Below are 24,174 nucleotides of genomic sequence, written 5' to 3'. Positions count from 1 at the left end.
GCAAAGAGGTCTATGTGAGGGTAACCCCAACGTTGGAATATTGAGTCCGCTACTGTGGGGTTGAGGGACCACTCGTGCAGCTGAAAGGTGCGACTCAGCTTGTCTGCCAACACATTGTCTACTCCCGGCAAGTAGGTGGCCTTGAGGTACATCGAGTGGGAAAGGGCCTCTGCCCATATCTGTGCAGCTTCCTGAGACAGGAGGTAGGAGCCCGTGCCCCCTTGCTTGTTGATGTACCACATGGCCACCTGGTTGTCTGACTGAATCAGGATAACCTGGTTGGAAAGGCGATCCTGAAACACCCTGAGAGCATATCTGATTGCTCTTAGTTCCAGGAAATTTATTTGGTGTGTGGCTTCCTTTAGAGACCAGGTCCCTTGAGTTTGTAGATTGGCAACATGTGCTCCCCCAGCCAAGGTTGGAGACATCAGTTGTAAGGGTTATTTGAGGATCTGGAGCTTGGAAAGGAAGGCCTTGGAGAAGATTGGACTGATTTTTCCACCAAGCCAGAGACAGGCGAAGTGGGTTGGTGATGTGAACAACAGCTGACAGTGGTTGAGATGATTGAATCTACTGTGACCTTAGGGTCCACTGCATGACTCTCATGGCGAGAAAAGCGATTGGAGTGACATGTACCGAGGATGCCATGTGTCCCAGCAAAATTAGGAAGTGACGTGCAGTTGAGCGTTGTCGAAACTGCAGTTGATGGGCGAGAGTAGTGAGAGTGAGAGCTCGTTCACAAGGAAGAAATGCTTTTGCTTTAAAGGTGTCCAAGTCTGCTCCTATGAACGACAGGGTTTGTGATGGGACTAAGCTGGACTTTGGGTAATTGATGAGAAACCCGAGGGAGATCAGGGTATTCAAGGTGAGACGTAGGGACATCAGAGCAGCTTGCTGGGTGGGAGCCCTGATCAACCAATCGTCGAGGTAGGGGTAGACGTGGATACCTTGAGTCCTGAGGAATGCTGCTACTACTACGAGGCACTTGGTGAAGACTCGTGGTGCAGATGCCAGGCCGAATGGTAGCACTCGGTATTTATAGTGCTTTGGGCCTACCAAGAATCGCAGAAATTTGTGATGAGATGGAGTTATTGTGATATGTGTGTAAGCGTCCTGGAGGTCTAGAGAGCAGAGCCAGTCTTCCCTTGGCAGAAGGGGAAGGAGGGAACCCAAGGTTACCATCTTGAACTTTTCTCTTTGTGGGTGCTTGTTTAAGGCACGAAGGTCTAGTATCGGGCGAACGCCACCTAACTTTTTTGGGGTTAGAAAGTACCGAGAATAGAATCCGGGGCCCTGTTGGGAGTAGGGCACTGGTTCGATTGCTCTGGTTCAGAGGAGGAGGGAGACTTCCTGATCCAGGAGTGGTGAGTGGTCGTATATTCCCCAGGTCAGCTGAGGTGGGGAGTCCGGCGGGATGGAGAGAAAGTTGAGGTGATAACCTTGAGTGACTATGGTAAGTACGTAAGAACATAAGAAATTGCCATGCTGGGTCAGACCAAGGGTCCATCAAGCCTAGCATCCTGTTTCCAACAGAGGCCAAACCAGGCCACAAGCTCCTGGCAATTACCCAAACACTAAGAAGATCCCATGCCACTGATGCAATTAATAGCAGTGGCTATTCCCTAAGTAAATTTGATTAATAGCCGTTAATGGACTTCTCCTCCAAGAACTTATCCAAACCTTTTTTGAACCCAGATACACTAACTGCACTAACCACATCCTCTGGCAACAAATTCCAGAGCTTTATTGTGCGTTGAGTGAAAAAGAATTTTCTCCGATTAGTCTTAAATGTTCTACTTGCTAACTTCATGGAATGCCCCCTAGTCCTTCTATTATTCGAACGTGTAAATAACCGATTCATATCTACTCATTCAAGACTTCCCATGATCTTAAAGACCTCTATCATATCCCCCCTCAGCCATTTCTTCTCCAAGCTGAACAGCCCTAACCTCTTCAGCCTTTCCTCATAGGGGAGTTGTTCCATCCCCTTTATCATTTTGGTTGCCCTTCTCTGTACCTTCTCCATCGCAACTATATCTTTTTGAGATGCAACGACCAGAATTGTACACAGTATTCCAGGTGCGGTCTCACCATGGAGCGATATAGAGGCATTAAGACATTTTCCGTTTTATTAACCATTCCCTTCCTAATAATTCCTAACATTCGGTTTGCTTTTTTGACTGCTGCAGCACACTGAGCCGACAATTTTAAAGTATTATCCACTATGATGCCTAGATCTTTTTCCTGGGTGGTAGCTCCTAATATGGAACCTAACATCGTGTAACTACAGCAAGGGTTATTTTTCCCTATATGCAACACCTTGCACTTGTCTGTATTAAATTTAATCTGCCATTTGGATGCCCAATCTTCCAGTCTTGCAAGGTCCTCCTGTAATGTATCACAATCCGCTTGTGATTTAACTACTCTGAATAATTTTGTATTATCCACAAATTTGATAACCTCACTCATCGTATTCCTTTCCAGATCATTTATATATATATTGAAAAGCACAGGTCGAAGTACAGATCCCTGAGGCACTCCACTCTTTACCCTTTTCCACTGAGAAAATTGACCATTTAATCCTACTCTCTGTTTCCTGTCTTTTAACCAGTTTGTAATCCATGAAAGGACATCGCCTCTTATCCTATGACTTTTTAGTTTTCTTCGAAGCCTCTCATGAGGGACTTTGTCAAATGCCTTCTGAAAATCCAAATACACTACATCTACCGGTTCACCTTTATCCACATGTTTATTAACCCCTTCAAAAAAATGAAGCAGATTTGTTAGGCAAGACTTCCCTTGGGTAAATCCATGTTGACTGTGTTCCATTAAATCATGTCTTCTATATGCTCTACGATTTTGATCTTGAGAATAGTTTCCACTATTTTTCCCGACACTGAAGTCAGGCTCAGTGGTCTTTAGTTACCCGGATCGCCCCTGGAGCCTTTTTTAAATATTGGGGTTACATTGGCCACCCTCCAGTCTTCAGGTACAATGGATGATTTTAATGATAGGTTACAAATTTTAACTAATAGATCAGAAATTTCATTTTTTTAGTTCCTTCAGTACCCTAGGATGCATACCATCCGGTCCAGTGATCTGCTACTCTTTAGTTTGTCATCTGGCCTACTACATCTTCCAGGTTCACAGTGATTTCATTCAGTTCATCTGACTCATCACCCCTGAAAATCATCTCCGGAACTGGTATCTTCCCAACATCCTCATTAGTAAACACAGAAGCAAAGAATTCATTTAATCTTTCTGCAATGGCTTTATCTTCCCTAAGAGCCCCTTTAACTCCTTTGTCATCTAATGGTCCAACCGACTCCCTCACAGGTTTCTTGCTTCGGATATATTTAAAAACGTTTTTATTATGAGTTTTTGCCTCTATGGCCAACTTCAATTCAAATTCTCTCTCTGCCTGTCTTATCAATGTTTTTACACTTAACCTGACAATGTTTATGTTTTATCCTATTTTCTTCAAATGGATCCTTCTTCCAATTTTTGAAGGATTTTTTTTGGCTAAAATAGCCTCTTTTACCTCACAACCATGACATTAATTGTTTTGCCTTCCTTCCACCTTTCTTAATGTGTGGAATACATATGGACTGCACCTCTAGGATTGTATTTTTAAACAATGCCCATGCCTGTTGAACACTTTTAACCTTTGCAGCTGTACCTTTCAGTTTTTTTCTATTTTCCTCATTTTATCAAAGTTTCCCTTTTGAAAGTTTAGTGTTTGAGCTGCAGATTTACTTATTGTCCCCCTTCCAGTTATTAGTTTAAATTTGATCATGTTATGATCACTGTTGCCAAGTGGCCCCACCACCATTATCTTTCTCACCAAATCCTGCGTTCCACTACCCACTAGTCTGAGGTGATTGTGTGCCAGATGTTGGTGAAGTGGCACAATTGACCTCCCACTGGTACATGCAATAGTGGAGGCTGAATGCTGCTCTCTAGGAAAGAGTCAAAAACCAGATGCTGGACCTGGCTGAGGGGTTGTCTGTGTTTTTTGCCTACAAGGTTGCCTGGACTGCCCTTTCTGGTAAGGCTTAGTAGAGCGACCTTTGGACGGTGGAGGATATGACTTCCTTTGGCGGTAGAAAGACTTTTTGGAATCCTCTGTGAATGTTTGCTTAGCAGGATATTCAGAAGGCAACAAGGAGAGTTGGTGAAGAGTCTCATGGTGATCTTTGAGCTGTGCCACTGCTTGCTGTATCTGTTCACCAAAATGATTGTCACCAGTGCAAGGCAAGTTGGATAGTCTGTCCTGGACCTCAAGTCGTAGGTCTGAAGACTTTAGCCAGGCCCACCTCCTCACAGAAATAGCTGCTCCTGATACTCTGGAAGCGGTGTAAAAAATGTCATATGCTGATCTTATTTCATGTTTGCCCACTTCTAATCCTTTTTGAGCCAGGGCATGTAATTGCTCTTGGAACTGCTGAGGTAGAGACTCAGCAAAGTCCTGCATTTGCTTAAAGAGGACCCTGTTGAACTGGGTCATATAAAGTTGGTAAGAGGCAATGCGGGAGATCAGCATTGAACCGTGAAAGACCGCCGACCTATTGCATCCAGGAATATTTGCTCCTTCCCTGGAGGGAAAGAGGAATGAGGCTTGGAGCGTCTGGCCTTCTTTTGGGCTGACTAAACAACCAATGAATGGTGATCCAATTGAGTTTTCTGGAAACCTGGAGTTGACTGGACTAGGTATGTGGTGTCTGCTTTTCAGTTGACTGGTGCTACTGAACCAGGGTGCTCCCAATTCCTCTTTAGAAGATCCAAGAGGACATCATGGATAGGGATAGATGTGATTGTAGAAGTTCCATCATCTGGTGTCTAGCATCCTGTTCTATCTGAAGTTGGAATGGAACCAATTCAGACATTTCCTTCACAAAATTAATGAAGGACAAGTCCTCTGGAGGCAAACGCTTCCTGCTTTCAGTAGGCGAGGGTGGTGATGGCAAGTCACTGGTATCCTGGGACGAGTTATCGGTCCATGGATCATAGGGTTCATCACCGGCCCCCCTAGGATCATCAGGGGGACAAAATGTTGGCACACGTGAAGGTCCTGGTTTAGGCACCGAAGGCATCGAGGGAGTCACCGGAGGCACCGAGGGCATCGATGGACAGATCGGAGGCACCAATGGCAGCAAAGACACTATCGGTGACATCGATGGCTGAGGCATCGGTAGGACTCCTGATGGAGGAAGGAATAACAGTGTTTCTCCTTCTCCTGTCAATGAGAGAAGAATTGGGGAGGAGGGCACCAGGGCCATCGGTGCCCCCGGATCCATCGGAGAAAAAGCAGTGAGCAGCACTTCCATCCTTGTTAGTAGCGGTACCAGCGCTACAGGAACTGGATCGGTGGCCGGTTCAGGAATCGGCACCGGTATCTGAGGAATCTTGAAGCCTTGCATCGCTCTGCCGATAGCCTCTTGAATCATGAGATCCAATTCCTCATGGAAACCTGGAGCGTGAAAGCCCCGATGCCAGAGGAGGCGGAGGCATAGCCGGGACCACTGTTGAAGGTGGAATCGCAGCTCCCAGCACCTGTCCAGGTGGGGGTTGACTCGGTGGCCCGGACTCAGAGAGGGCGGTGCCTTCTCTGGACGGGCTTTCTTCGGTGGCGACTCAGACGATGGTAACGTCGAGGGCTTGCCTGCGTCGATGGTCTGAGGTTTTCGGTGTCGATGTCGATGTTTTCCTTGACGATCTCCTCGGTCCTTTTACTGAGGAGGAACGGAGGGGGTCGACAGCCATGGAGTCGTCGATGCTGGTCGGACACCGGTCGGTGCATGATACTGGTGCGACATAGATGGTGTCGGCTCGGACGACGTCGAGGCAATGGACGGAGTCGGGGTTTGTGACCGAAAGAGAAGGTCCATTTTCTCCATTCTAGCTTTGCGACCTTTTGGTGTCATTAGGGCACATTTGGTGCAAGTAAGGACATCATGCTCGCGCCCTAAGCACATTACACAGACCGTGTGAGGGTCTGCAATGGACATTGTGTGAGTGCAGTCAGGGCTCCGACGGAACCCCGATGCCATGGCCTCTCAAAAATTTAGCCGCGCTAGTCGACAGCCAGTAGGCCGTGAGGGCAGAACTCGATGGGAATCGACCGGAACCGGGTAAAAAAACTTTCCGGACCACTGTGAATGTGAAAAATCAATAGGGGGACCCCTGTGGGGTATCAATTTACGAAGAATAGTGAAGAAGTTCCATGAGGAAAATTCCTGTCAGAAATCTCTTTAGAGCTCCTTAACCCGCGTGGCTACTGCTGTGCGGAAAAAAGAAGACTGAAGGGGGACCCCTGCTGGTTGCAGGGTTAGTGCCATCCTGGTCATGCCCAGTAGGTGCCAGTCAAAGTTCTAGAAACTTTGACAAAAGTGTTCCGTGAATGGGCTCCATCCTGTGATGTCACCCATATGTGAGGACTACCATCCTGCTTGTCTTGTGAGAACAGCCGCATCAGCAAGTTACTCTTTGCTTATTAGTTTCCCCAGACTGTAAAAGTCAGGGTTCTTGTTGGTTGCTGTCTGAATAGACTTATCTAGCTATCTTACATAACTGGATAAATCATAAAAGCGCTACTTAGACAGACAAGTAGCGCTTTTCAGACTTATTCAGCTAAGTAGTGCCTATTGCTACTTAGATACATTGGAATTAAGCCGGATAAGCATATACCCTAGGGTTGCCAATTTTCAACTGAAAAATTCCGAACACCGACTGGCTATAGTGCAACTCAGCAGGGGGCGGTAGTGTTCCTCCCTGGAGTGCTGCAGTGGATCTCCTTCAGAGGTGCCACAGGGACTGCACAAGTTGCAACCCCTGCATCCTGCCCTGTCTGAACAAATGGAACTGGGTGGAGAGAGGGAATTCATTCTTCATTTTGTGGTACGCATGACAATCATGGAAACTGCTGTGTAAACTGCCACTTCTGCATTATCATATGTACCAGAAAACACAACAATCTCACTTCTATGCTCTGACAAATTCTTCTTCCTCATCACCATTTCCTGCTTCCTACCCATCTTTCCACTGTCTTTTCTTTCCCTCTGCAGCTTCTCTTACCACATTCAGGTCTGCTTGTGTTCCTCTTCCTTCATCTTTTACATTGCTCCTTAGCTTTTCCTATCTCTGCTGCTTTTTCTTTTTCCCTTTTCTCCATGTCTCTCTCTCTGTCCTCTCTTTTCACTAATAACAACAAAGAAGATTACCGCACCAGGGTACAAGAAATTGGAAAATTCTGGAGAAAAGATTCAGAAAAAGACTCTAACATAGATGAACCCCTAATTAGTAAAGAGAAGCTGAAGGGTCTATATTTGAATCACTATTACTCCTTATGCGTTTGGCATTTCTATCAAGGTTGGGACTATTCTGTTGTCTTTTCTCAGTTCTATCATAATTATTATGCATCCTGTTGTCAACTTTATTCGCATTATCATATTTCTGTTTGTGATAATTGGATTTATTCGTGTATTGCCAAGAGTACACACGATTATTACTATAATCTCCCTCGTCACGTCTAAATTTCTCAAATTTTGTTGCCTTTAAATCCTTGGTAAAACTTTCCACATTGCTTTTATAATCTTTATGAATGATATCAAAGCATAAATCATGTTTCTTTAAATAATCCAAATGTTCATCTAGTTCACTTTTTAATTTCTCTTCTCTTAGTCTAGAGGTCTTAATAATTAAAATCATTAAGTCCAAGGAACATTTATTGAGAATTGCTTCCCAGCAATTCATGAATGTGGAATCTTCTCGAAACATACTTGGAGCTTTGTTGACCCGTAGACCTCTCGGAATTCTTTTAAAACGACAATAATCCAACAGCGTGGATGCATGCAGAGAGCTTCTAATCATACTCTTACTGATGCTTATGGTTTGTTCCCATTTCTTAATGAAATCGTCAAACACTTCATCTTGTTTGAAGAAAGGTTCTGAAGGCAAAAGTTCATTCAACTCACCATCCGTGAAACTTAATACATCTTTCCAAGGCGAAAAAGACATGGCCCTCAAAAGGGATGGTCCAAGAAAACAAAGAGGTAGGCGATCTATGATAGCCGTCAGGAGAACAAAAACACAATAGATGCCTCAGTCTTATTTCAGTATTTATTAGAACAGAGATGTGCTCAATAAATGCCCGACTCAGGCCGAGTTTCGCAGCTCGTTGGCCGCTGCCTCAGGGGCTTGAACACTTCAAATTCTAGGTGGAACTTCACACAACAAGTTTCATCAGACGTACAGCAAATGTATGATCAATGTTTCGGGTGGTATACCGCACTCAGTTTCACATTGAACCTCTAGCACCCAACAGTCTGAAGTAATCCTGGTCCATTCTATGTAAAAGTTAGACAAGTTGCCCCCTTTTGGCTTCTATGCCCTCCGTCGATCCAGCTGCCTCGTGGGGCCCCCCAGACCCCTCGGCCGCTGACACCGACGTCCCCCTGAACAGCAGGAATTCCGCTTCCCTCGATGCGCTCCTGCTGAGGAACCCTCCTCTCCAGAAACGCAACCAGGACAGAGGAAGCGAGAATTCAAGCGTGTAGACTCCAGCCCACATACACAGCACACTTCGCTGCTTGGTTCGGGCGCCATACCACATGCTCCTGCACCGATGGCCACCCTGTGGCCTGCAAACACAGCCGGCCTGAATCGCAGCTCTGATGCATGCCTTTTTTTTTTTTTTAAACCACGCTGCGCCATTTCCTGTAGTGTGGAAAAATCAGCCAGGCACCACCGTGGAAAAGACTGCTGCTCTCCAGCCTCAGCATGAGGCTGGAGAGCAGCCTCATGCTGCTCTCCCCGAGAAGCAGGGGAAAACAAATGCAGCCGCACTAACTGCTTCCATGCGTCCTCCGCTACAAGCCTGGCCACTAATGCCGCTCCCCTGGGGCCCCCTGGACACACTTTCTGTCTGCCGAGGCCTGCAGCCCTCACTGCCTCATGGCCGTGCCTTCCGCCCCCCAGAAACCAGCTGTTTGCCTTTCTGCTTTCTTTCTTTTTCTTTTAAACTTTAAAATCACAGATACAAAGGCAAAAAACACACACGGGGTACTTCCCTGATTCCGGGACCTTGCAGAGAGAGGCCTTGGAGGCCCTGAGGGAACCAGTCCCCTGGCTTTCAGGGCCCCAGCACGATGCAGGCGACCATAAGGCAGTGGTTCCCAACCCCCCGGATGCCCGGCTCAACCTGAGGGATGGTCCACCAAGAAGCCTAACATCTCCAAAGAAATTCTCCTACTTCAATTTCTCATCTTTCTTAATCTCAGTCTACATCGTTGCACTTCTACCATCTGCTGGAGTCAGAGAAATACTAATGGGACTGCAGGTGGCACTCTCTGTTATGTAGCAGTGCCTCAAAGTTTTGTTTCTCTGACTCCATCTACTGGTAGGAAGGCAAAACCCACTTGTCTGGACTGATCTGGGTATGTTCAGGAATCAGTTGTTTATTCTTTCAAAAAGTACAAAAATTAGGGGACACAGAATGAAATTACTAGGCAATATATTAAAACTAATAAAGAGAAAATATTTTTCACTCAATGCATAATTAAGCTCTGGAATGCCTTGCCAGAGGATGTGGTGAAAGCTATTAGTGTAGCTGTGTTTAAAAATGGTTTGGACAAGTTTCTGTAGAAAAAGTCCATAAACCATTATTAAGGTGGCATTGTACATATTCACTGTTTATTCTTGGGATAAGCAGCTTGGAATCTATCTATCCCTTGGGATCTTGCCACATACTTGTGACATGGATTGGCCACTGCTGGAAACAGGATACTGGGCTTGATGGACCCTTGGTCTGATCCAGTATAACAAGTCTTATGTTCTTATTGAGCAGGTCTAACTTGTCCAGTTAACATAGCTGGATAAGTCCGAAGATTGCTACTTATCCAGCTATATTAACTGGATAAATAGTTCCTCCCCGAAACGTCCAGTTCCCCCCCCCCCCTATTTATCCAGATAAGTAGCAACCACTAAATGCAGCCAGATATAAGTTCTTACTTATCTTGCTATATGGCATTGAATATCAACCTTATTATTTCCCCAAACTAAACCATATATGTCAGAAAGTCTATACCATATTTAAAATCACTTTTACATTTCTCATCTTAGGAGCATAATCTTTTAGTTGCTTCTACAAAGGACACAGATGTTTTGCAGCACATCGATCAGCATATGCAGTAGAAATCCTCATACAAACATGTTACATCATTTGAACCCAAACTACTTCCATTCCACTGCGGTGATATGTTTGCTTGAGGATTTCTACTACACATGCTGAGCAGTTTGTTGTTCATGGTTTATCATCATCACCAATTACAAAATGGTACCCACCCAGTAGTGCACCTATAGTTTACATTTAGGCTTGGGGATGGCCTGCACAGAGCAGCAACGGCTACTACCCTAAAACCAGACTAAAAAAAAAAAAAGATAAATAAAAAATAAATTGTTGGGTGGACTGGATGGGCCATTTTGTTCTTTATCTGCTGTCATTCACTATGTTACTATATATACACTAAAATTCAACAGTTTCCACTATGAAAACTCCTGTACTCTTCAGTACAGGAGTTTCAAAAGTGGAAAAGACTGAGACTTAGCACATCTATTGGACCAGGAAAGTTGCTCAGCACCTCTTCGCTGCTTAAGTCTTTTTCCTTGGTATTCTCTACTTCATGAGGCTGCATGGGAGTAAGGGGTGCCCTGGCCATGGTTGTGATGGCTCCTCCATGGTACAACCTGATACCAGATTATTCTCTCCCCCACCTCAATCCTAGATCCTCTCCTCTCCTCACATTTCCTGGCTAGCTGCCACCTACATCTCAGGTCTTCTAGGAGCACTCACTCTACAGCATATGGGAGGGGGGGAGAGTAAATGAAAACTGTATGGGACTAGGAGAGCAGGGGACCATCAACAGTCCACCTTCCCTGCAGAAAGCAGAGCTCTGGACCTAGCTCTGCAGAGCCCCCAACACTTACAACTAGCCACCCTCATTGTGAGTCAAGCCCCTGCCTACCATTCCTATCTGAGTAATGGACACTCTTTGGGCCATATTGTGGAGCTCAACAGCCTGCCCTGCTTGGCCCAGTCACCTTCAGGGCCTGGCTCCTCTTGGTGTTCCCAAGGCAGTTTGCATTGCTCCTTGCCATGTTCATCTATCCCCTACCGCATTTTATTTCCCCCTCAACCCAAGCTGGAACAATCCCTCTGCACTCAAGGTTCTGAACAGGCCAACAATCCCAGCAGTGCTCTCATCTCCCATCTAATGCTAATGCAGACATCATGTATGCAAAGCTCCTCTATGCTTCCACTCTCAGGCCTGCCTGCAGTTCTCTAAATCTGAGTCTCTGGCAGGCTAAAGCAAACAATTCTGCTAGCCTGACTATGGTTTGAACCATACAGGAGCTCCCTAGGTGAAAATACAGTTTCAACCACAATGTGGCTGCCAGAATCTTTTGTTTGAATATGACTCTCAGGCTCCTTGAGGCTCACCACAGACGGAGAAGTGACGATGCAGTTTTGTTTAGTAAATAGTTTTATTTTCCTTTTTAATGTGAGCAGCAGGTTAGCACAACAGGAGCAAGCGAGTGAGGTAGGTGTGCTTTGATCAAGTGCACAGTTGCGGGCAGGCAGCAGATGGCCAACGGCAGGAGTCTCCTGCTGCTTTCAGGAACTCACAGGAGGACATGGGCATTGAAAGAGGTGTCAGCCTCGGCATAGCTGAGCGTGTCCGGGCAGGCACCCAGAGCAGGAGAAAAAAACCTGGACCCCTGTCCCGACATGTCAGGCTCTGTCTCCAACTCCTCCATTGGAGAAGGCATTGGGGATTGGGAGGGTTACAGGCAAACTGCAGCATACCAGCAGCAGAGCACAGCTAGAGGGAACTTCCACACATATTAAAGGCACACATGATCTGTGAGTGTGGCTTGCATATGCAGCATGTACACTACTATAATCAACCTATCGGCACACAGCAGGTGCTGCAGTGCCAATAAATCATTGGTTGAGCTGTTCAAACCAGGGAAGGTTTAGACATGGGGACTGCACAAGTTGCAGGCTGCAGTCAGAGCAGGACTCTTGAGAATAAAAATCTGGACAATTTCCAGTTCTATAGAGCTGCTTCTAGCTTCTGGATAGAAAAGCCAAAATCTCAACAGTCCGGAAAAAATCCAGACAGTTGGCAACCCTAACATACCCGCATCATTTTACTACAAATTTTAAAGGGATACGCGAGTAGATTTTACACTTGTTATTTAGCCACATTTAGCCCCCTGTAAATCAGCTTTTAAACTCAGACTGAGTATTGTTCGATCCTGTTAAGCTTATGTTTTGGGTTTTTTTTTACCCCAAGCTATGTATAGCAATGTTGCTTTTTAGTTGTTTTTGGCATGTTTATGTTTTGTGTTGATTAAGGTTTTGTTATGCTTTATTATGTATGCTGACTGAAATCCACTGAGATTGGTGGCGCAACAGAATAGAAATTGTGGAAATAAATAAATGTATGAACTAATCAGTTTTACCAATTAGTCTACCCTGCCCATCTGCAGCTCGTGAAGATCCTTCTGGCTCTTCAGCCAGAAGTTCTCCCATTTCATCCCAACCCCTCACTCTTATTTAACACCGTAAAAGTTAAAAATGATCACTTACTCCAAATACTGAGCAGGAGAAAATATACGCAAGTAAGGCACCAAATTTACATGTGTAAATTGCTTATAAAATAGCAACTTATTTGCATAAATGTTGGCCCCTTCCTGAACGCCCCTCATCCAACCTTTTTTTTTACTTGACCCCTATTTCCTCATATATGTTGAAATTTCTAAAGTAGCATATACTTGAGTACATGCTATTTTATACACGTACAACTTTTGAAAATTCACCTTTAAACCTTTAAGAGAGAGTGGTCCATTCGATGCCGCTGGATAAATCACCCAACGTAATGGTTAATTCAGCACTGTTTATCAATGGAAAATTTAAGGAAGTATTTCTTTAGAGAGAGAGTAGTGGATACATGGAACAGTCTTTCTGTGGAGGTGATGGAGACAAGGACAGTATCTGAATTCAAGAAAGTTTGGGAGTGAGGATCTCTGTAGGAGTGGTAGGAATTGCATCAAAACCTGAGACAAGTCCCTGAAACAGGGCTTTCCATAATATGTATCTTTACTTGATTTATTACCATTGTGTAATTTCTTTCCTTTTTTTCCTACCATTTTATTTTAATTATTCTGTATGTTACTTTGGCAACACATGTAAAATTGTCATGCCAATAAAGTTATTTGATTCTTGATTGCAGAGCCAAGTAGTCAATGTGGCCAGGCAGACTTGATAGGCCATATTGTCTTTTTCTGCCATCATTTTTCTATGCTATCTGCTCCAGGTTCACTTCCACCTCTGTTCCTTACAGCTAGATAAGGAAGCAGAGAACTGCTCCTTGTTGAGTAAGAGTCAGCACAGCAGGTGTCCTGTCCCCACAGATGTTTTCCTGTTTACTGTGTCCTGCTTCCACAGCAGCTTTGTCTGATCTGTTTGCTAATGCCCTGTTCATGCTTTTATTCTGCATAAAGCTTCTTGTTACTTGTTATACTGACAACTGGTGGTCAGCCTGCACATTCACTGCTTCTCCTGTATTCATTGCAGCTGGCTCAAAAGAGTTAATCTCAGACTTAAAGGAAACCTCACCGGTTTTCCTTTGTTCATGTGCTGGAAGAAGACCGAACAGCAGTTCCAGGGACAGCACCAGCAGCAAGCCTCTGGAGAAGGTGATTAAGAGGAGTAGGGTTAAGACTAGCTGAGATGGGATTGGGAGAACCTGTGGGAGAGATGGGCTGAGGGGGAGAGAGTTAGCGGGGGGCATCAGATTTTTATAGTTTTAGTTTCACAAGTGTGCTGTGGCTGCACCTGAGTAGCCAAGCAGGGCCACATCAGAGAAGAACACCTACCTTCCCCAACCATGCCAACTGCATCATTGGAGGGGGGGTGGAGACACCATCCACCCCTTCCGCACCATGCTCTCTTCTGCGACTGAAGAACCGCGGAGCTTTTGCGTTGTGGGAGGTGGCCATGAGATCCAGGTGAGGGGTCCCCCAATGCTGGATGAAGAGCTGTATCGCCTCCTCGGAGAGCTCCCACTCCCCTGGGTCGAGACGTTGTCGGCTCAGGAAGTCCGCCTGAACGTTGTCTACCCCTGCGATGTGGGAGGCTGCCAGCCGAGAGAGGTGGGCCTCTAACCACGCCATCAACTTGCCTATTTCCAAGGAGACATGACAACTCCTCGTGCCTCCCTGGCGATTGATATACGCTACTGTGGTCGCGTTTTCCAAGAGAATCCTGACCGCTCGATGATGGACGAGAGGGAGGAAACTTCTCAGCGCCAGACGAACCGCTCTGGTTTCCAAGCAATTGATTAACCAAGTAGCTTGAGACCTCGTCCACTGCCCCTGAACCGAGCTCATTTGGCAGACTGCCCCCCAGCCGGAGAGACTGGCATCCGTGGTAACCACCACCCAGTTCGGGATGTCCAAGGGCATTCCCTGCGCTAAGTGGAGCGGGTCCAGCCACCAATGCAGGCTGTCTCTGGTGGGCTGCAGGAGTGGAAGGATGGCTTGGAACTCTTGCGACAACGATTTCCAGCGGGAGAGTAACGCTCTCTGTAGAGTTCGCATATGCGCAAAGGCCCAGGGTATGAGGTCGATCATGGATGCCATGGATCCCAGGATCTGTAGGTAATGCCAAGCCGTGGGCGAGGGGAGGCAAGAGAAAGCAAAATGTTGATTACCTGTAACAGGTGTTCTCATAGGACAGCAGGATGTTAGTCCTCATATATGGGTGACATCATCAGGATGAAGCCCAATTACGGAAAACTTCTGTCATCCCGTCCCTTGCCGGTCTACGGCCTCGAAAAGGACGGGACCAAGACTGAGAGCTGGAAGAGGGCATCGTAGGCATCGCCTGTCTAGTGGTGCAGAAGCGACGTTTACTGCGGAACCGGCTTCTGGAGGCAGTGAACGATCTGGTAGTTCGCGGCCGATCTTCCGGGAGCCTATGTACCATGTTCTCTCCGAGAGCTTTGATGATCTGGTCCAGATCGTCCCCGAAGAGGAATTTCCCCTTAAAATGGAGGGATCCCAACCGTGTCTTGGAGGAGGAATCCGCCGACCAGTTGTGGAGCCAGAGGAGACAGCGGGCCGAGACTGCCGCTACCATTGATCTAGCCAGCACTTGGAGGAGGTCATAAAGTGCATCTGCTCTGTAGGCAATAACGGCCTCCAGATGCTCAGCCTGGCGCGCTTCCTCCAGGGGTAGATCGTGAGAAGTGAGGAGCTGCTGAACCCAGCGAAGTCTCGTTCTTTGCGCCAGCGAGCTACAGATAGTTGCCCGGACTCCCAGCACGGAGACCTCGAATACCCCTTTTGAGGTACATAGGAACATAGAAACAACGGCAGAAGAAGACCAAACAGCCCATCCAGTCTGCCCAGCAAGCTTCGCACTTTTTGTTTTTCTCATACTTATCTATTACTCTTGGCTCTTAGTAACCCTTTGGTTCAATTTCCCTTCCACCCCCACCATTAATGCAAAGAGCAGCATCTAATTGAAATATCTAGCTTAATTAGTTAAGGGTAGTAACCGCCGCAATAAGCAAGTTACACCCATGCTTGTTTACCCAAACTATGTGATTCAGTCCTTGTTGGTTGTTGTCTGTATATAGATCCACTTTTCTACATTCCCCCTGCTGTTGAAGCAGAGAACTATGCTGGATATGCACGAAGTATCAGACTTTCTCCCCTGCCGTTGAAGCAGAGAGCTATGCTGGATATGCACGAAGTATCAGACTTTCTCTCCTGCTGTTGAAGCAGAGAGCTATGCTGGATATGCATTGAAAGTGAAGTATCAGGCTTATTTGGTTTGGGTATTAACCGCCGTAACAAGCAAGCTACTCCCCGCTTTTTGTGAATGCAAATCTTTTTCCACATTTCCTCTTGCCGTTGAAGCTTAGAGCAATGTTAAAGTCGCATTAACCGTGTGTATGTTTATTGAATAAGGGTAGACCTCTAGCTTTCTGTCCTGTAGATCCCATAGCGCTGTGCCTCCCATCACCGGAATAGTTGTTCGTTTCATGACTGCCGAAACCGCCGAGTCAACTTTCGGGACCGTAAGCAGCTCTAAGAAATCCTCAGGGAGAGGATACAGTTTTTCCATTGCCCTGCTGACCTTGAGGGAGGCTTCGGGCGAGTCCCATTCCCTAGCTAACAGTTGGAGAAAGGTAGGATGAGTAGGAAAGGCCCTGTTCGGAGGGCGGAGCCCCGCCAGAACGGGGTCCCCCTTCTTCCCCAACGGAGTGGGACCAGGTGGATCCAGAGGCGGCTCAATGTCCAGTTCTTGTAGGATATGAGGGATAAGAGTGTCCAACTCGTCCCTTTGGAAAATCCGCAACACTCTGGGATCATCCCCTTCCAATTGCGAAGCAAGCAGGGGATCCTGGGGATCATGCAAGTCTGGGTCTGGCCCCTGATCCAACCCCCCCCCCCCCACAGGGGGGAGGTTCAAACGCACCTGAGAGGACCCCCGAGGGAACCCCGGGGCCTCCACCCCTGGGGCCCCTACTCCCTGGGGGTCTCCCACGGGAGGAGGGTCAGCCATCCTGGGGACCTTGGGCGGCGGGGGCCCAGGGAGAGGATCCGAAGGCTGTGACATCCTGGCCAGATAGGCATTGTGCATGAGGAGCACAAAATCTGTAGAAAACGGGGGCGGGCCCGAGGGGGGCAGAAACGAAGGACCCCCCGCAGGTAGGACGGGCTCTAGAGGGGAAACCGGTGTTAGAACCGGGCCTGCCGGCTCTGCATCCAAGATGGCCACCATTCCCGCGCTAAGCGGGATCGGGGCCTGCTTCTGCCTGTGCGAGTGTGCTTGGCTGCGCAAAATTGTACTTCCTGCCGACTGCGAGGTGCCCTCCCCTCCAGGGAGGCACCTCATGCAGATCCCCTGAAGAGAGATCCATGACCCGGGCTCTCCGCATATCGAACATTTGAAGGCCCTCGGCATGACTGGGGGGAGGGGAGGGGGGGCCGCGAGGAAAAGGCAGGTAGTGCCGCGGAGGATGACCTCCGCTTCAAAACTCACACTGACCCTAGGAGCTCCTGCTCCCTTCTGTCAGGCGCCGCAGAGGAATGTGACATCTCTGCGGCTGGCAGCCCTGGGGAATGCGCGTCTCGGGGCCGCGGGTCGGAACGCGGCAGGGTGGGGAGAGATTGAAACCTCCAATGTGCATCCCCGGTCGGGCTGTATCGGGAAATAACCTGTAGAAACCAAAGTATATACACTTACCCCGTACAGCCAAAGATGAAGAGAAAAACAAAAACCAGACAGAGGGAGAAGGAACAAATCTGTCTGCAAGTCTGAAAGAAGAAAATATCTTCTTTTTTTTTTTTTTTAAACTAGAGAGCTTGATCCATCCAGAGAAGCTTAGTAGAGGTAAGAGAAAAGAACAAGTACACTGACAATGTACTGGGGAAACAAAGGTTCCCCTGCTCCTATCTGCTGGAGTCAGAAAGATACTGAAGAGAAGCAGAGGGTGCACTGGTTTATAAGGCAGCACCCTCCGAAGCTTTGTCTGACTCCATCTGCTGGACGGGGTACATAACCCACCATCTGGACTGATCCTGGTACGTACAGGGAAATGAAAAATATATGGATACAAAAAGATACCTGACCCTCTAGCTAGACAACTAGATAAATTCATGCAGCATCAACTCAGAGTTCTTCATTTCCTTGGCAGTAATGCCTTCAGCTGGGTCTATCCTTTTCTGCTGTCAGCCTTGGTGTCAGTCTATATACTATCCTTAAAAACTACATATATCATGGAAGGCTATAGCAACGCACTGCATCTTGTGCCCCCATTGTTGGGTACATGGTAATTATACCACTTACTCATATCTACTGACTGAAATATACGATATTGGAAACACAAAAACTTGCCTCTTTAATTTCTTCAAAAAGTTTAATAGCATGCTCATATTCTGGAGGATCTTCATTCAGTTCTGATTCCAATTGATCCCAGAATGCCTTATGAACAATTTCCTTCACTCTGCCTTCTATACTGTAAAAAGGAAATAAAAGGGATTAACAAAAAGGTCATTGGAAGGACTTCACCTTACTTGGAAAAGATATTATGCTGTAGAAAACAAATCATAGTATTGCATTAATAGAACTCCTTGCTGTTTCTAGCACAGATGCTATCAACAAGGATGCAGTCATCTTCTTTAAGTGGGTAGACTCTCTTCCACCAGTCTCACTCTTGCTCTCTCCCTCCTTTTCAGCCCTTTCCCCCCTGCTCTCTCTTCTTTCTCTTAGGTACGCAGCACGATTTCTCAGTTCCTTCTCTTATCTCTATCCCATAATCCATCCTGTCTACCTTATTCACTCTCTCCCAGCCCAGGCCAGTTTGGCCCTCGATCTTTCTTCCTCTCTCCTCGGCCCAGCATGTCCCTCTAACGTTTCTCCTCTCCTCCCTCTTCCTTCTCCCAGTTATCACTCTCTTCCACTCCCTGGTCTGCTTTCTTCTATCCCATGGCTGGCTTCCTTCCATCTTCTGCTCATCCCCTGCAGCCAGATTCTTTCCTTATCTCTTGTTTTACTCTTTTGTTCACTCACTTCCGTTTCCCTCCTCCTTGCTTTCCACCATAGCTCTGCCCTCCTTCGCAATGCTTTCTTCTGCAAGTCTGCCCTCCTACTTCCTCCATCAATTGGTTCCCCTCTCATACTAGCCTCTCCTTTCTGCTTACCTATCAGCAGTTCCTAAAATTGTATAGCTCAACAGAATAAGGCTGAGTCACATTCTGTGCTGGTCTTGCGATGCCAGCTTATTTCTTCAGAATGGACATTCCAGCACTGCAAGTCTAAAATATATTTTAAAAATTATGCTGATCTGGGGGTGTGAGGAAAATGAGGGAATGGTAGGAGACAGAATGCGTCGAAGAGGTTACAGGAGAGTGGAGAAGGGACATGAATCAAGAAGGGCTGCTGGGGGTGAGGAGGTACACAAAAGAAATAAAATAAATTGAATCTGTCTGGCAGGGGGAGAAAAGAGTAGAGAAGGACGCCGAACTGGAAGGTGGGAGAGAGGGGGAAAAGAAGGTATATTGAAAGAAAAAGAGCTGCACCAGGGAATGGAATGGAAACTGGCTGCAGCAGCAGCAGCAGCAGCATTAGAATGACCTCACTCTTGGTTCATCTTCTTTTCAGGATGTGCCAAGCCAAAGTCAGTTGCTTGGCTCAAGCCTTCTAAAGCAGCAATTCCCAAACCCGTCCTCAGTTACCCTCAAATTGGTCAGGTTCTCAGGACATCCACAAGAAATATGTATGAGGCATTTGCATGTTCTGTCTCCATTGCATGAAAACCTGACTGGCCTCCGGTTACATCAGGCCAGGTTTGGGAATCACTGTTCCAAAGGTGATCCAATTCTATCACCTTGAAGTCTGTAGGTTCACCTACTTTGGGAAAGTAAGCATGTGGATGCCCACATCTGACTGCAACCCTGATTGCTATATGAATCTCACTTATGATGCTTTCTACAATTTTTAATTTTTCTGCAATGTAAACAAACTGTTTTGATAAGCTCAACTGCAACAACTGTAGTGCACTAAACAGTTTGCATACTATACCTATAGTATCTTCTCTAACCTATGCTAACTGCATTTATCTGAAAACTGTTATTATAAATGTGTGAGGTCTTAAAAGGAGTTAGCCTTACCTCTTCTCAGGGAGATCCAGATGTTCCAAATGAAATTTTTCATTTACAACAATTTCATGAGCAAGAATTAGGTTTGAAAGGTCACTAGCAGCTGCCATTAGTTCATCAAATGTAACCATTTTGGGGGGGCTTGCTGTTAGAACAAAAAGCACAGATTCATAATATGAATTACTCTGTATTGCATAAAATCATTGACTATGCTCAAGTGCTTTATGATGACTTTCCTTTTAACTACAAACAAGTATATACTATGGGAGAGAACATCTGTCCCCTAACCCCCAATTTGTGTCTTAGCAGAATATAAACATCTCATAGTACAGTAAAATTCACATACATGCATGTCTAACTGCGTGATAATGAATGTCATATGTACAACTGAAAAACAGGCAGATGATGATGAAAGTTCAGAGAGGTTGAGTAGCTGAAGAAATTGAGAGATGGTCATATCAGCAGAGTGGTGGTGGACCTTGGTCCAAGCTCTGTGTGTTTCTAGCACTAACATACAGACAATTCACATTCTAAGAGAGTTATTCACAAAGCCGCGCCAAGGCTAGAAAGTGCAAAAAACAGCATTTATCATGCAATATCCCCATATCGCAGCAATATTACGCAACAGCATGTGATATTTTGTTATAAAATCTGCCCCTATTGAAATTAGCTGCTTTGCATGCATAAAACTAATGTATGCAAAGCAGCTAATGCATAGGTAATCCTATGCTAATAAAATAACATGGATTGCCACAGCTATGTTATTTGATGAAAAGTTATCTACAACTTAGGAGTTGTAGTAATTTTTCACTGGGAGCACTGGGATGTTAATGCAAGTCCAGATGTTCCCATATTGAAATTAAAGGGCCACATGGTTCAAAACATGCTCCCTCTAACCAATTCCAAAATACCTTAAGGGGTCTATGCAGACCCCTGCCCACCCATCCACCGCTGCCTGTCAAGGCAGCCCTATAGTTATTAAGATATAGATATATATATATTTGTATATGAGAGTATCTCAATCAAAAGCACATTTGTAATATTCAATATACAAAAATCTTATTATAAAGTACACTAAAGCAATAACATAACACACCATATTAAAACCACAAGAACAGGTTCTCTGTATTACCAGTATTTTCTACACACCAACCATAATGTGAGCTCAACACGCTATTTACTCATTCATCCACATAAAAATATATTACATTCTCTTCCTAGTTTTACAGAAAATTATCATCATAGCTGTTTTACCTATGGAACAGGAACTGTTATATATTTTTCATTGTCTCATTTTCCAACCACATATTGTAATAATTCACTTTTCATAAGCAATCTCATCAACATGTTGTACCTTTGCCAAATCTTATAATTAATATTGTAAAAGAATATTAAGAACCCTAGTAATGTTTCTTGAATCAGTTCCCCATATATATTTTAGGTCAATTCCCAACAAGATCTTTGTTTCACTTCTAATAGGTATCATCAGCGGATTCCTTATGTAAACAACAAAAAAAAGGATCCGTAGACGACCTGTAGTCCTTTAATAGGGTTCTCCTCAAATTTAACATATTAGATATGGTGGGTGTCTCCAATCGTAAATGGTTTGGGCTGGTGTTTATGTCTCATGATGTCACTATCTTTCTACGTGTTTGTTATTCATAAATGTTTCACTTCACTTTCATATGTTCTTGCCTCCCCTTCAGATCCTCCTGATAATTTATTCTCCAGGACTCCCCTTCAATTCCTGGTGTCTAGTGCCCCCCAGCCCACGCCCTGGATCCTCCACATACCTTTAGATGTAATCCCTGTCTGAGGCAGTCCGGGCCGGTCGACATCATCTTTCAAAATGGAAGTGATCGGCCTCTGCCCCATATGATGGGAGAGGGGGTATTTGAAATAGGGGGATGGAATATTTTATTTAAAGAGGAGCAGTTTTGGAAAGGAGGCAGAGCATTGCCATGCAGCATTAAAAGTTTTCATTTCTTTTACTGCAGGGCTGCCTCGAAAGGCAGAGGAGGGGTGGGCAGGGGTCTGCACAGATCCCCAGAGTGTATTTTGGCATGATGAGAGGGAATATTTTGGGCTGATACTGGCTCTCTTAGAAGATGTTGGCTCCATGTGAAAGGTGCCTCCATTACACATTTTTGCCCTTTCCCTGTAATATATTTTCTCACAGAATTTTTCCATGAGAAAAAATATCGCAGGGGACCCTGAAATATTGCAGAAACTCCCCCTACACACAATATTTTGCACACATACCCTCCCCCCCCCCAATAACATATCACAGCTTAGTGGCAGGATTTCAACCCTGTTCTTCCTTGTTCTCAGTCCACTGCTTTAAGCACTAGTCTACTCCAGACTTACATAACTCTGCAGAAATATTACCAACACACGTGATTAAGTTATGCAATGGTATGTACTATTCCACAGAAAGGCCCAACAAAAGAAAAATTGGGGTCTTTGTACATTGTTGCCTCCTAGAAACTGACTTCATAACATAAGGTCCTCAACTAAGATAAAGCATCAAGCATTCAATTTAGAAGATGCAAAGTAGAAAGAATATTTGCAAATACAAACCCAAATTACTGAACAATCTCCCAAAAAACATGTTAATACACTATCTTTTTATGTTGATATGGGTTGCTCTCCAAAAAGTGCATAATGCTACCACATATTAAATAGCGGAGTGGAGGAGTAGCCTAGTGGTTAGAGCAGTGGGCTATGAACCAGGAGACCAAGGTTCGAGTCCCACTGTTGCTCCTTGTAACCTTGGGCAAGTCACTTTACCCTCCATTGCATCAGGTACAAACTTAAATTGTAAGCCATCTGGGGATAGGGAAATACCTACAGAACCTGAATGTAATCCACTTTGAAATGCTGAAAAAGTGTGAAAAACGGAATATTAATTAAAAGAAATAAAAGAAAACTAGATGCTAAAGTACAAAACATATGATTATGTATTTCCCACTTCTCTGCTGGCTGAGTGGAATCCTGAAAATGTGGTGACATGCTACAGTGATCCTATAAATCTCACATTCAAAGGAGCAGGTCAAAAAGTACAGAGGACCCATAAGAGCCCAGAGAGATGCTGGCAGTTTCAGTGTATTTCTTTTCCAGTTATTTCCAGTAGCTACGATATCGTTCAGAGAATTAGACAAAAGGAGAAGGCTGGCTGTACAGGAAATCAGGAAAGATGAGAAAGTAAAAACACGTTTGCTTACTGTAAACGGTGTTTTCTTAGATAGCAGGATGAATTAGCCATGATCTGTGGTAGCAGCAATTAGAGTTTTGCTCTACTGAGCATGTGTGGGCATTCCTGCATATGGGCATCATCAGCATAGCTCCTCAGTCCATTCCAAAAGCAGTAAGAAGAAGGAAGAGTCTGCTGTCCAGGGAGAAGGGTGGGCATCTCATGGCTAATTCATCCTATCTATGGAAAAAAAACATTTACGTAAACAAACTTACTTTTTTCTATAGATAAGCAGGGCTGAATTAGCCATAATCTCTGGGGAATCCCATAGCTGAGGGTTGATATAGAATTATTTCCCCTCAATTTCTCCAAACTTTTTTTTTTTCGAAACCTGGACCATGCTCTGGAAAGCAGATTACTTGAGCGGCTAGGAAATCCAGACAGTAGTGAGCAATGAAGGTATGCACAGAGGACCAGGTGGCAAATATCTTTGATAGGCACCCCTTTTAAGTGGGCTATGGATGCAGCAGTCATTCGTACCTGATATGCCCTGACTAGGCCAGCAAGATCTAGGGCAGCTGCTGCATAGCAAAAGTGAATGCAAGCTGTTATCCAATTCGACAAAGTCCTCTTTCAGCCAAGTCTAATAGGATCATAGGACATGAACAGCTGAGGCGTCTTACAATATGTTTGTAGTATACTAATGCTTGATTGCAATCAAGCATGCAGAAGTTTCTCACCCTCATGAGCATGAGATTTGGGGTAGAAGGTAGGAAGAGTGATAGCCTGATTCAAGTGAAAAGCTACCACCTTCAGCAGAAACCTTAAATGTGTTTGCAACACCTCCTTGTCATGGTAGAACTGTAGGTATGGTGAAAGGTGAACCAATGCTTGAAATTCGCTCACTCAGCATGCTGAAGTCACTGCCATAAGGAACAACGCTTTCCATGCGAGATATTTGAGAGAGTCCGATTCCAGGTGTTCAAATGGTGACTTGGTAAGAGTCATAAGTACAGCATTAATGACCGAGCGCACCAGAGGCCGTAATCATATCAATCCCTTCATAAACTTTGAGACCAAAAGGTGACTAGAGATGGGATAACCATCCTTCCCATAGATGATCTGCTGCAATGGCACTCAGCCTGATACTTTACTTGGAATAGATATCCAGTGCAACTCACTGCTTCAACGGCAGGGGGGAATAAAGGAAAGAGGATTTATATTCAGACATCAACAGGCAAGGA

At 45.4% G+C, this 24,174-nt stretch overlaps 1 protein-coding gene across 2 annotated transcripts in view; it reads right to left on the bottom strand.

Moving 5' to 3' along the window:
• Positions 1–24,174, bottom strand: part of TCP11L2 (t-complex 11 like 2) — a 153,522-nt gene that overhangs the window by 57,277 nt on the left and 72,071 nt on the right. For both annotated transcript variants that reach the window (XM_029599741.1, XM_029599740.1), the window contains exons 3-4: positions 19,750–19,882; positions 17,975–18,095 (exon numbers count right to left, since the gene is read on the bottom strand). In XM_029599741.1, the coding sequence (XP_029455601.1) occupies positions 17,975–18,095; positions 19,750–19,882 (254 nt within the window). The remainder of the gene's footprint in view (positions 1–17,974; positions 18,096–19,749; positions 19,883–24,174) is intronic.

The sequence above is a fragment of the Rhinatrema bivittatum genome, chromosome 4 (assembly GCF_901001135.1).
Source record: "Rhinatrema bivittatum chromosome 4, aRhiBiv1.1, whole genome shotgun sequence".
NCBI classification, from domain to species: domain Eukaryota; kingdom Metazoa; phylum Chordata; class Amphibia; order Gymnophiona; family Rhinatrematidae; genus Rhinatrema; species Rhinatrema bivittatum.
This window is presented reverse-complemented; position numbering and strand designations above follow the sequence as displayed.